The sequence below is a fragment of the Lytechinus variegatus genome, chromosome 3 (assembly GCF_018143015.1).
Source record: "Lytechinus variegatus isolate NC3 chromosome 3, Lvar_3.0, whole genome shotgun sequence".
NCBI lineage: Eukaryota > Metazoa > Echinodermata > Echinoidea > Temnopleuroida > Toxopneustidae > Lytechinus > Lytechinus variegatus.
The window spans coordinates 72,323,028-72,336,521 of NC_054742.1; the positions used below are offsets into that span (position 1 = coordinate 72,323,028).

The 13,494-nt window shown below is 35.6% G+C and overlaps 1 protein-coding gene across 2 annotated transcripts in view; it reads right to left on the reverse strand.

The window, feature by feature from the left end:
• Nucleotides 1-9,530, reverse strand: part of LOC121411877 (N-acyl-phosphatidylethanolamine-hydrolyzing phospholipase D-like) — a 62,036-nt gene extending 52,506 nt beyond the window's left edge. The window contains exon 1 of one of the 2 annotated variants that reach the window (XM_041604763.1): nt 9,294-9,530. Coding sequence is in view for 1 of the 2 variants with exons in the window: in XM_041604762.1 (XP_041460696.1) it covers nt 3,294-3,316 (23 nt within the window). In the remaining variant the exon portion in view is untranslated. Of the gene's footprint in view, nt 1-3,293; nt 3,418-9,293 lie in introns of those variants that run through there. The other variant, XM_041604762.1, reaches the window with a different exon arrangement.
• Between the last annotated feature and the right edge of the window lie 3,964 nt (nt 9,531-13,494).

A 13,494-nucleotide genomic window follows, 5' to 3' on the forward strand; every position in this document is an offset into this window, starting at 1 on the left:
GCATACTTTTTCATACATATTCATGAGTCTCCTGGCTTGAGTCATTCCTTGATTGGTTCTTTGCTCCCCCCAGTGCAAGGGTGTATGAATAATCATGTTTTCATAGGAGTACACAAACTCTTAACCCTTGATTGCCCCCCCCCCCATGCCAGAGTGTATGAATATTCATGTTTGAAACTTTCTATAAGCTGCTTGCATGAACTCTTAACCCGATAGGCCCCCATCCCCTGTTGGAAGTTCAGTCACTTTTCTTCCTTCCCGACATAGATATTATCAAGTCAGCAAATCCAGGATTGTTTCTTTCATTATTATGATCTCCTACAATGCACATAATAATGATCTCATACATAGAAAATTTAGCCCATGAAAATATCCTAAGGAAATCTCTGCAGATCAAGTTGTCTTGCATACTGTACATTTACAAGAAAATCATAGGCCTGAAAGTTTGTAGTTTGTTTTAATAAACAAATTAGAAATTTCTTTACAGATCTATATACATACTTGGGAATATATTTTTAACTTACAAGAAATGTCTGATCCTTTCTAAATACACATGTACCTGTAATTCAATTTGCCTTTTAATAGTGTTTTCACTCTCTTTGGAAAAGGTATTTGTATCATTTTATAAATTCCAATACTATTTGTTAATAACCTTACACTTATTTTTCCACATTTTTTTCAGTGTTTTAAAAAATAATTTGTTAATTTATCTAAATCTATTTGCTTGCCTTGATTTAATTATATTCAATTGACCTTTTGATTTTCAATTATTTATTTCATTTTTTTTATATCACATGATGTGAATCAAAAGATATTTTAAAACAAGAGTGTCATAGGCAAGCACATAATACGCCCATCTGTAATGCTGAAAATTTAGTTATTGGTCAAGCAAGAAAAGTAGAAGGTGGCGACTTCACCTTTGACCTTCTAGCCTCAAAATCAATAGAATTGCAAAGATCGATGCTTGTATCATACACACCAAATTATATGAACCTAAGTTAAGTCAAACTGAAGTTATCGCGTTTACAAGGAGTGCAGAAGGGTAAGATGAAAACATGTCCTATTATTACTATTATTATTATTATATTCATTTGCTTATTTATTAACATTTCATTTGCTGTTAATTCCTATATATTTTAACTATTAATCTATCTACATGTGCTCATTCACACATTGATATCCCAATATAAAAAATTCCATTTCATTCCTTTCAAATTGCGAAACCATAGTGGATTTGTTTCTGTTACAGAATCATAGAGGAAAGCAGTTTAGTGAAGCAAGGTAGATTTCATCAAACTATCTTACTATCACTTAAGGGACGTCTGCACCATCCCGAGTTTTCAAATTAGCGCGCTATTTATGATCCGGCCCCGATCTGAACAATCTCAAGATTATTCGTGATGGAGATGCAATTATTGTGCTAGTTTGTAGGATTAATCTCAAGATTGCAATCCCAAATCAATTTGGGATTATTTGCAAAATAGCGCGCTATTTTTCAAATTTTCCCGCTAATTCGCAAGTGCAGACACACTCGGGATTATTTATTCGCGTATTTGCGGCGTCAGACAATGCAGCGATGCCTCGCTCGAGCAGGAATTGCTCTTCTTGCCATTGTGGAGACGGGGTTTCTTGGATCTCAAGATTAATCACGAAGCAGCCGATTAGGCTAAAATCTTGAGATTGAGCAAACTCGGGCTGGTGCAGCACCACCTACTCGGTGAAACAGCAAAAACAACATGAAATGGCTGAAAAGTCAGTAGTGCATGAAGCCAGAGTTTATCCCCGGAAATAAATAATCATTCTTGAAAATCCTATTACTGAAGATGAACATGAAGAATACAAATCATTATAGAATTACAAGAGCAAAACAACCTCTGTCTGGTCAAATTGTTTCAATTGTTGTTGTTAATTGAAACAACTTTTTTTTTGCTTTTGCTAGTCAGCTGGGGCAGTTGCCTGAACGAACGTCAGCTGACTACCTATACGTCAGCTGAAAAGTGAGGTTTCCTGGGCTGGTTTCATCTTAGGTAAAGGGGGTACATGAATGAGATCAGGTAGGGTGCAACTCGAAAGGGTTCCTTCCACAAGAAAAGCTATGTTGAACATGTATCAAAAGATCAGGGAAGTTTTTTTTATAATGCTTTGTAAACAACTTTCATAAATTATATGTTAGAAATGAAATACACCTGCATGAATTATTATCACACATACAGCCAAAAGCAATTAAATAGGCCCACAAACGAATGCCAAGAGTGACAAATATAGCCATGCTATACAGTCATACGCACTCTAAAAGAACCCCCCCCAAAAAAAAAAAAAACCTTAAGCATGTTTACTCAAGTTAATAAATGTACATGTAAATGTGTCTGACCCCAAAAATGTATCAACATTTTAAATAATTTAATTTGATGTGTGAACATCATTTCCTCTTTTGGCCAAATCACAAGAAGTGGTCACTTTACCCTGAATTGGTCAGTGTTGTTTTTGGTCAGTGCTCTGTATCCCCTAGTCATTCCAATAAGGAGTTACTAACTTTACCAAGTCTTTCAGAAGGGCATAAAAAAGACAAAAATTTAATCCCTTATGGGTATTGATGGGTCAAGGGTTCCGCAAAATGGCTAAATTGATAATTCCATGAAAATTAAGGACTTAAGTTATAATCAGTAATCAAGAAGAAAAGTGACCTAATTGTCCTTGCTCCAATAAACAAGTAGGAAATCATCCCAGTCATTTGAACTTGAAAATTCAACAAAATAGGGTGCTCATCTGCTTTCATTTCGAATAATCAGGTCAAAATGAAAGTATTAATTTAAATTCATTGAGGATATTGCCATTAATAGCAACTTAGTCATGGCCATGTATAAAAGCGATGCCTTGGATCTGACAGAGTTGAGTGTAAATCTTATAGTTTGTTTAACAGCCATACATGTATGAAAAAATGTAACTCCCCAAAATAAAAGCAATGACCAAATGAAGCATACTACAGCCAAGAACTAATAAAAAATCAGTAAAAAAATCCACAAATGAGTAAATGTATTCTTAAAATTTGTATTCAATACTACAAACATATATAATTTTCTGACAAAAAAAAGAATACAGGATTACACAAGTTAAAATAGCACATTTTCTTTCTCCAAAATAGGAACATTAGTGGAAAGGAACAGTTGGCTGTACTTGGCTGGCATATGAACTATGTAGTAATCATGAACTTAAATAATATTGGAAATTCAATACTCTATTTGTAAGATATATTATTATGATATGGATGATTAATGAAAATCAGGCGATCTTACCTTTCCTGATCTTCAAATTCCATGTCAAATACGAGATCTTCAAAACAAGTCTCTCCTGACACAAACTAGCTGAAACTAGTCACTACTTTGTCTTGCTTTCCATGCAGACTTGTAAATAGAAGTACTCTCGATCCACTCACAACATGAAAGAGAATGTTGCAATCTCTTACACGCTAACGCTCATCAAGCAAGCCTAACCCCTAATTATGAAGTCTATTAAAGCACTCATTAATTGATCTAATTACTGATTGTATCAACTAGGGCTAGGCTGCACGAACTTTCACAATATCAAACAGATGACACAATACCCATCCTCATTATAGAGAAACAAAATGGGTGTACACATGCAACCGCCCATCCATACCATGTTCACACACTTTCCGAAGAGGGAGCGGCATTTCCCCTGCACCCCAAAGAATTCTTCTCCAATTTTGTAATCTGAACAATCTCAGAGAACTCGAGTCCTTTCTCCCCATTCTATTGAGAGTCAGAGACAACATTTGGAGGAGGGGAATGACCTTGTGTGCAAATTCCAGGAACACAGCTGTTATCATTGAATGCTCACATGAGCAAAATGTACTCTCATTTGAGATGGCATGCCCTTCACAGTCATGTTGCGTCCAACGCTGCTTGACCCCTGCACATCATTTGTTAAATGCTTTCTGTGACTCAAGAGTCTGTGTTCAAACCAAAGACGGGTGTGAAAAGGCTGTACAATAAGATCAGGAATGTCCCCTCCTCTTGGAGAATAGTCTGAACCTGGGAAAAGATCCAACCTTCATGGATGTTAACCATGAAACCACTTCCATATTACTAACAATCCCAAATTCACTTAATATACATTGATCAGCACAACATACAATCAAACTGGATTCCAGCAACCCTGTTTGTATTTACACCGGTTTCAAGGTCTAAATGAGTTCTAAAGAGTCTGGTAAAATTGTTTTTGTTTGTTTTTCTAGTCAGGCACACATCACTAGACAAAATATACAACTTTGATCAATACAAAGAATTTCTTTGTAATTAAAGGTAAATGCCTTGAAAAGTATTTACATATTTTTTTACATATTTTACATGGAAATAATTCTGAGGAATATGGGGTAGAGAGAGTAAAGAATACATAATAAAACAAATGATATTAATATCCCATCCTTCTTCTTTTCTTTCCTCAAATCCTTTTGCATTACAAAAAGAATATAAATCTCATCGTCCCTTTATAGTTTGGAGAAAAAAATGTAATGATGATGAAGATAATGATGATGGTGGTAGTGGTGGTGATGATGGTGGTGGTGATGATGATGATGATGATGATGATGATGATGGTGATGATGACGATGATGACGATGATGAGGAAGATGAAGATGATGGTCATGATGATGATTAATAGTGTTGAAGATGATAAAATTTACCTAAATCCATTCTAATGGACTGCTTTCTTTCCTACAGATGGCTCAACCACTTTCATTTTAAATTCAAATCCATAAAATCTGGTCTGTTTAAACAGTAAACCTCTCCAGTACCCGATGTCACACATACCTGTCTAATGAAAGATGGCATGTGTTTACATGACGTATAGATACTGTCTCCTAAGTGGGATAGAAACGACCTTCAGGTATCTATTTAACATCAAACCATATATTTTGAACGTGGTATGATTAATTGGTGGGAGCCTGACAGTACCAGCTTGTCAGAAAGCTGCTGGTGAGTCACCGATAAGTGTTTTCAGAAATTTACTACATTAATAATTTACCAGACATTGATATATGCAAATATATAATTGTATACATGTCGTTTGTTTGTTCTGTATTTCCTGACTGCATTTGTTTTTTAATTTTGTTGTTTTGTATTAATTTCAGGATCTTTATAAGTAAGTTCTTTGTAACTTTTCAGTGATCCTTCCACTATTGTTTAATATACTCACTTGTGTTATTATGCATTTTATTGAAATATTTATATTTCTTGATTTGTATGTTTTTATGAAGATTGTGGTAAATAAAGTTTCAACTTCAAATAACAGAAAAAGAAATATTCCTAACATTGATGCATTTTATTCTCTGTAGCTGTACTTCAATAGAGTCATGGTAAAATACACAGGGCCACGTACATTGTAACACAACGCTTAGCATTAGCAATCAATCTTAGAACGAATTGTTGATTGCTTTGACCCAAATGTACTACAATCATGAAAATTGATTTTAAGAATAGACACTAGGGCCCGTATTCTGAAGTCAGGTCTAAATTAATCCCTGGTTTAAAGAGTGGTTTAACTATGGAGAGCCGATTGGGGCATGAATCCCTAACAGTAAACATTCAATTTATTAACTCATATGATGTTCAAATTGTTCATAATAATCTGGGAAAGATAACTGATGTATTTTTCTTTGTTACATGTATGAAAGCAAATGAAACAAAATAGCAAAAATATACAATATAACAATAATTTTTGAATTCTTGGCTCCCCATAATTTTAGCACAGAGTTAGACCATGGTTTCACTTGACTTATAATATTATAAAATAATCTATTCCGTTCCTTTCCACAACTAATTAATCTATTGCTGCCATGGAAACAAACCAACTTTTGTTTTCGTTTTCTTCCATGCTTTCATGTTTAACATGCTAAAAATATAGGTCGAGATATTTGTAGTTTTTTTAATTTTTTAATTAATTTATAGAGAGTAAAAAGGGGCCTAAGCTTTCGATCCTAGCAGAATCTTCGTCGGAGGCAAAAAAAAATAATAATAATAACTAATTATTGTATGAAAAATAATATCTTACAAACTCCCTACCCTAGCTGTCTCTTGATTTTTGGCCCAGACCCTCTCTCTGTCAGCAGCCTTCGCATGCGCATGACAGACAAGTTATTTCATCACAACAATAACATGCAAGTGAGCGCTCAACACACATCCTTAGCCCACGGGCATTTGTAGGAGCACCATAAAAAAGAGAGAAAATCCTACCTTTAAACTTCTCTGATTGCGTTTAATCTGTCTTTCACTGTGACATTTAGGAGTAATTTTCAGGTTCCCAAACCAAGCTCCTTCCTAAATATAAAGCCGTATCTTTGTATCGGCAAGAAAAATCAGAACACCTTCACCACCTTCGACAATTTCCTGCCTCTAAACACTTTATAAATGACTCACACTTGCATGGTAATTCATTAACATCACTTTCATGATTTTCAAAATAAATTCATGCAAAATATAAAATGAAACAAGTTGTAGAGTATATTCATGTAGAAGTAGTAATAGGAGTACACACAGGTGTGACCAGAGGCAGGGTAAAAATTCACACAAAATACACAAGTTGAGTATTTTGTAGGAAAAGGACCCTTTACGAAAGCAATAAGTACTATTTGGTATAGGTACATTTGCATTGTAAATCGACCTTCAATATTTGCCCAAGTTGAAGCATTTTTTTGGAGACCAAATTATGCAAAACATGCATGTGCTATGATATACAGTGTTCTCTTAGACCCATTAATAGTGGTGGTCAGTTATTCCAAGGCAATACAAAGTTCTTCCAGGCTGAGTTAGTGGTCTTAAAGCGAGGAAATGTAATAACAATCTGGCATTAGCAAATGTTTGAAAAATATTACTAATTCTTATATCAAATATAAGAATGTTTAATATGAATTATGCAAATAAAACTGAACTATCTCGATGGAATGAATGCAAGTGTCATTCCTCTTTGCAAGGAGTTTGTTTTAAAACACTTTTTATTTGAAATTAGTGGTGGACGGAAGCAGTGTTTTTCCTGATGAGTGGTGGTCTGAAGTCTTCTGTGCCGATGGGGCCAACCACTGCCATCCACTGTAACACTGATTAAAAACTTCTTTAAAAATTTATATTTAAAGTCAATAGATTTCTATGGTACCAACTACCAAAAGATTTAAATTAGGCAGTTACCTGCATTAAAAAATGTCAGGAAAATGAAAAAGTTTATGTATACACTGTATTGCACCTACGTTGTATCAATGAAAAAAAAACTCTAGTAGTTCCTTTCAATTTCTCTGATTTCATAAAAACATATTTTCCCACTTTGTTTACGTGTGAGAGTTTATATCCTGCATGAATCTAAAAAGCACAGTTTATGTTAAAGTTCAAGTATCTAAATTAGAAGACAAGTAATATGATTTAAATGACGAATTAATTGACCCAATGAATCACAAATCTTTTCCAGTATTTTCCAAATTACGAATAATGATCCACAGCTCTCCCTCTGTACAATAGTGATAGGATTATACATGGGGAAGTGCATTAATTGAATAAACTCCCCGGACGTATTTCTCTGTCAAAAATTAAACAGGTTGCACCTTTATCCTGTGCACCTATATGTAGGTGCTGATAAAATATTGATATACATGTATAACCTGAAGTTTCGTAATCCCTATCAGGTGATCGATTTTTCAATACCCCTGGCCCCCTGATATCGCCTGGTCATATGACTGCCAAATCAATCCGTAAAAAGGTTGTTTCTGGATTAAAATCCCTCCACTTGGAACGATTCACAAGTTTTGAGTAATACATGAAGGTTTTGAGAAAGGAAAAGGATGGGACGTGTTATTGTTTTAGTGATTTGGGATTAAGGAAGTTGGTTTAATAGTTTAAAATATTATTTTTAGAAAGATGAATTGTTCATGCATTTCATAAGCCTAAAATCAATGGCCTAAAATGAATTAGGCACACATGTGACTTTGAAGTGGCACATACATTGTACAAATCTTATTTATATCGAAATTTATCATTTTTTTAATGAAAAAGAAGATCTTTGTGAATAATGACAACATCCAACATCTATGGTATATCCCAATAAGGGCAATTCGCTTCATCACCTTTCCTCTTTCCTCAAAACGAGACTGTTCAATACATGTTCATCTTTCAACATGCTTTCGGGAAGCATACATGTAACTCAATATCATGAACCCCCCCTGAATTAGAGATGAAATACTGCAATGAAAGTGTTATACCACTACAATAGGCAGATTCACTTGTAATGATATTTTTTATTTGAAATTTTTATTAATAAATCTATCATCTACCAAAATAAAATTAATATCATCACTCTCATCAATAGGGACAGTGATTTCCTGCGATCGCGGAAAACGGACGGAATTCACGGAAATGGCCTTTTGAAACGGAAAGTGGCATTTCAAACGGAAAATCACGGAAAACATATTTTTCCTCAAAATACACAGAACAGCAACATAAATTACTCCAAAATCTCAACAAAATACGAATATTAAATGGCCACAAAACCTCACAAAACACGATTTCACTTTACCACAATCACAACAAAATCAACACATCGTGACTGCTCTTCACTCCTTCACAACCGATCGTACTCTTCGCCCCGGTTCTTCCCGGCTGCTCTGGCAGGTTACGGTCGATCGGCTGTATCCAAAACATTCACATGCAGGTCGTGTTTTGCTGCCCTCTACGTTTGAAAATGTACAGCACGATCTTGAAATCCAAAATGGCGGATATAATGAAATCGTTCACTGCTCGAAACGATGTCCAAACCCCCCCAAATTATCTATAAAAGTTCATTCAACAGTTAAATAATGCTAGAAATGTGAAAAGGAGGATGTATTCATGTTAGATATATGTATCAAAATATTTTTTTTGCACGCATAGATCCGATTACAGCGGATTCTACTGCGTTGTTGGTACAGTGACAGATCCAAATTTTGACCAGAGCGAGCGTGAACTTGTGTTATTGCTATTGGATGGGTAAACAGAATTATCTATTTTCCGTGTACAAAGTCTAGGGGGAAACGGAATTTCCGTTTTCTGACATGCCGAAACGGAATTTAAGATTTTCTGAAACGAAAAAGGCAATTTTTTGAAACGGAAAATCACTGTCCCTACATTAAATACCAGTATGGCATGGAAGTTTTGAACTGTTAAAAGCTGCTGAAATCCTTGCACCCGATTGGCTAAGAGGGAATTAACCGTGAAAATCAAGGGCAAGACACTTCATGAAAATGCATCCCTATTTACCTTCAATGGAGCACTTGCGCGATGAAAGACCATGTTGAAGTTTTGGCAGTGTACTTGTAAAGGCATGAAAGTTGCTTTCCTAAAAATAAATATACTTTAGCCACAGCTCTCTCTTCACTGGGCAGACAGCTAGACCTCAGGAAACTAGAAGGCTCCTAGAGAGTTGATTGTTGACATAGGCTTGTTTCGCAATGATGATGTGACTCTATGATCTCTCGGACTTTCTTCTTTGCCCCTTGGTCTGCAAAGTTAAGATTAAAGAGAAAAATGAATTCTTTATTTGAACATTGAACACTTTATGATATCACTCACCATTTATCTAAAAAATTCCACTCAGCATTTGTCCTCAGTATCATACAGTGCTAAACTTGTAATAGACATGAAAGATGGAAGCTTCATAACTACCTTAAAATGGTCAAGTAGTCAATGGCTAAACACATCGTTTATGCAAACCATGTTTGTAATATCATGAATTAACTACAAATTTAAGAACTAAAAAGTGTAAAACTAATAAACACTAACCATATGATATGTGTAACATCTAGTAAAAATGTGCCCCCTGACTACACATTGATAAAGAATTCTGAGATTGCACTCGAAAGGCATCATGAACAGTAGTTTTGAGAGGCCGACTATTACACCAAAAAAAAAATGGCCCCTGAAATGGCGGTGACACAACATTTGCTCCTGCGACAATTGCTCCAGGCTTGATTTCATCTAAGATTGTAGGGTTAGGGTTGCAATAGGGTTTAATGTTAAAGGTTTAGGGAAGTATATAGTGTTTAAACAGGTTGAAGTATTCAACATAAGTGTATGGAATTTAGAGTGGAGCCATTTTTGCCGGAACAAATGTCATAGAAACGATATGTTATTGTGTTGATCATGGCTAAATCCGCCACTGCCCACTGGACTACAAGACATTGGCTGGTGATGACATCATTTGTACTAGTTGACATTGGTCTAGACTTGAAACCCAGTTTTAACATGCTCAAGTTTCAAAGTGGACGAGGGAATTAACAAGACAAATGTATGCGTGCTGCCAAGAAATTATGTCATGATGTTGCAGTCCAATATGTGGATGTGCCTCATGTGCGCATAAAAAATCCCAAATAAACTGGAGATGGATCAGCGCCAGCTTATTAGCATGCGGTGGCAAATGTGGGAACGTGAAATAACACATCGTTCACGCCATGGCATATAGTTTCTATGCATGATTCTATTATGATGAAGGGAAGGTAAAAGGGAAGATAAAATAATATTAGAAAAAGATGGATATACAGGTAACTATATTCATATTTTTGTGAAGAGTCAACAAAGAAATAGCAAGAGCTATTAAATAAAGAGGGGAAAGTGAGAGGAAATGGCCATCATGATTGACATTCATCGATATTATACTTAGTGCATATTTTGAAAACGGAAAACATGGCAATTCATGCGGGCTGTATGCAGACTTTATGCAGACATACTATTGACAGATAGGACACATGCATTAATTTATCCATTAAATATTGAAAAACTCTTTCCTTTTCATTCTGAAGGGGTTCAGACTAGCTGCTTTCATACCCAGCCAATAAAAAAAAGAACTTGATCGCTCCTCAGGCCTCGAACCGAGTTGTTATTAGTCCGGACAGGTTGTTTGTTTCGAAACTTTGCAATAAATATTGTTTCAAAGAGGTGTGAGAATATGTTACGATGCATAAGATGTCAAAATTGTTATTTGATGCAAATGTTGAGAAAAACCAGATCAATTGTTGATGTTTTGATCTGCTCAAGTGTCTGGGCATTGTACCACTATCATACCCGATAATCATTTTTCCCATTGAAACCAAACTTTCTCAATGTGATAACGACATACGAGACTAAGCTCTACAGCAAAATGGTGGACATATTCTTCTTGCCTCTTTATATAAAAAGTTTTTGTCATAATTTGCTTTCATGTCCCCACACTCTTGGTGAAAGTTTTTGTGATTAAAAAAAAAAGTACAAGGTACCTTATATTTGTTTGTATTTTCTTCAGGAATATTCCAAGAACTCTGCTGCCACACTTGCTGAAAATTTTGTTATTTTTCGTTATGGGGAGAATTCCTGATCAGTAAGTATCAGTTACTTTTCAAAACTGTGTTGGTGTGAAAGAATTTGTAAGCAAGTTCCAGACATCCCTTCTGTAGGCTACACAGCTGCCCATGAGTCACCCCATACCGGTAGGGCTACTTCCCCCCTCTGGCATAGAGCCCTGAACTCCACAAAGGGCCCTATCGATAACCATTGATTTACACAACCATCTCTTCAACCCCCCCCCACCCCACCCCAATGATTCATTCACTACAGTCGGATGCTGATACTGTGCAACATGATACTGTACATATACTATGTAGCTCAGAAAGAATGCATGGGTAACCCCCCCCCCTCCTCTCTCTTCATAATGCCCATCAGAATAATGGCCCATTTGTTCCATACAATGTGGCCCCTATCCCAAATTCATACATGTATGTTGTTCATATCTGAATGAAGGTTTCGTTTTATAAACCTACATGTGCCCTAACCCACCCTCCGCTCCCCCACCCATAAAAAAAGATTAATAAATCAAAATAAAATAAAATGAAAATTAGTTAAGTAATTAATTAATGAAAATGAAAATTAAAAATATATATAAAGTTCAGTTAATAGTAAAATAAAGTAACATTAAAAATTTCTGAAAAAGTAAACAAAAAAACCACATAAATTTTGAAAATCAAAAAAGAAAAATGCAGGCTCGATTTACTCAACGTGATGCCCTTTCCTATGATTCATAAGCCACGTATCAGAAAGGGTTGGTTTACACAACCCCCTTCCTGCCCCCCCCCCTCCTCGACATGCCACATCAACGGCTAAACCATGCGATGAGTGACTCGCAGCTATATTCATCACTTCATCAAGGACAGGGGTAATTTCAACTCTGCATCCTCCTTACGTCAGAGAAGTCTGATTGACCTGGGACAGGAGACTAAGTGCGGACCCCTTGCGATCTTGTCGCACTCTCGGGAACGCGTATATGCCCCGACCCAGTCGAATTGGTGCTTGACATATAAAGTTATAATTTGGATCAGCCTGTTTTATAAAAGAGTTTTAATAACAACTATTGTAAGTTACTTCGCCATTATTGCAACTACCAGGGAATCCTTGATTGTGATTGATAGTTGCCATAATGACAAAGTTAAAGGAGAATGAAACCATTGAAACAAGATAGCTTGTGTGAAAACAGAAAAATCAAAGAAAACAGATCAATGAAAGTTTGAGAAAAATCGGACAAATAATGAGAAAGATATGAGTATTAGAATATTGCAATCACTAATGGTATGGAGATAGCAAATTGGCAATGCGACAAAGATGTGCGATGTCACTTGTGAACAACTCTCCCGTTACTTAAGTATATATTTCACTAGAATCGCCTCTTTTATCACATCTATCCATAAATAATGTGTTCTGTTTACATGAGGGCATGTAATACATATTTTTTAAGAATACATCATGGATAAAGAGTTAGTATCATCATAACAAAAAGCAAAAAGGGACATTTTGAGGGTATTTTATAGTCCACCAAAGGAAAGTTGTTCATCAGTGACATCACACATCCTTGTCACATTGCCAATGTGAGGATCACCATCGCATTAGTGATTGCAATATTCAACTGCTCATAACTTTCTCACTATTTGTCCGATTTTTCTCAAACTTTCTTTATTCTTATTCTTTGATTTTTCTGTTTCTACACAAGCCTATTTGTTCCAAAGGTTTCATTCTCCTTTAAAGTAGAAATATATTGAAAATCGTAAAACTGGAGAATCATATATCACAATAAAGGAGAAAATAAGGAGAACACGATGGTGTACATCATTTATCATGGAGACGGATGAAACTCAGTTAATTGATAGTTTAAAGTTCTCTCTCTGAATGCTTCAAACACGCAGAATTACGTCCGCGAAATTGGGGATTTTTTTTATGACGTCACTGTCTGTACGAGAGGCGTGATTGGCTCTCCCACGTGAAGCTCCACTTGCATGCAAAACCTGTTGCAAGGGTACATTTTCTCCACATTGTCACTGAATACTTCGATCCCGAAATGATCGAAAGAAAACCCAGAATTTTATCTAGATTTGGATTTTCAAATTGATGATTTTGAGAAGAAAGAATGAAGTGAAACAACACAGTGACGTAGTTGGAGGTA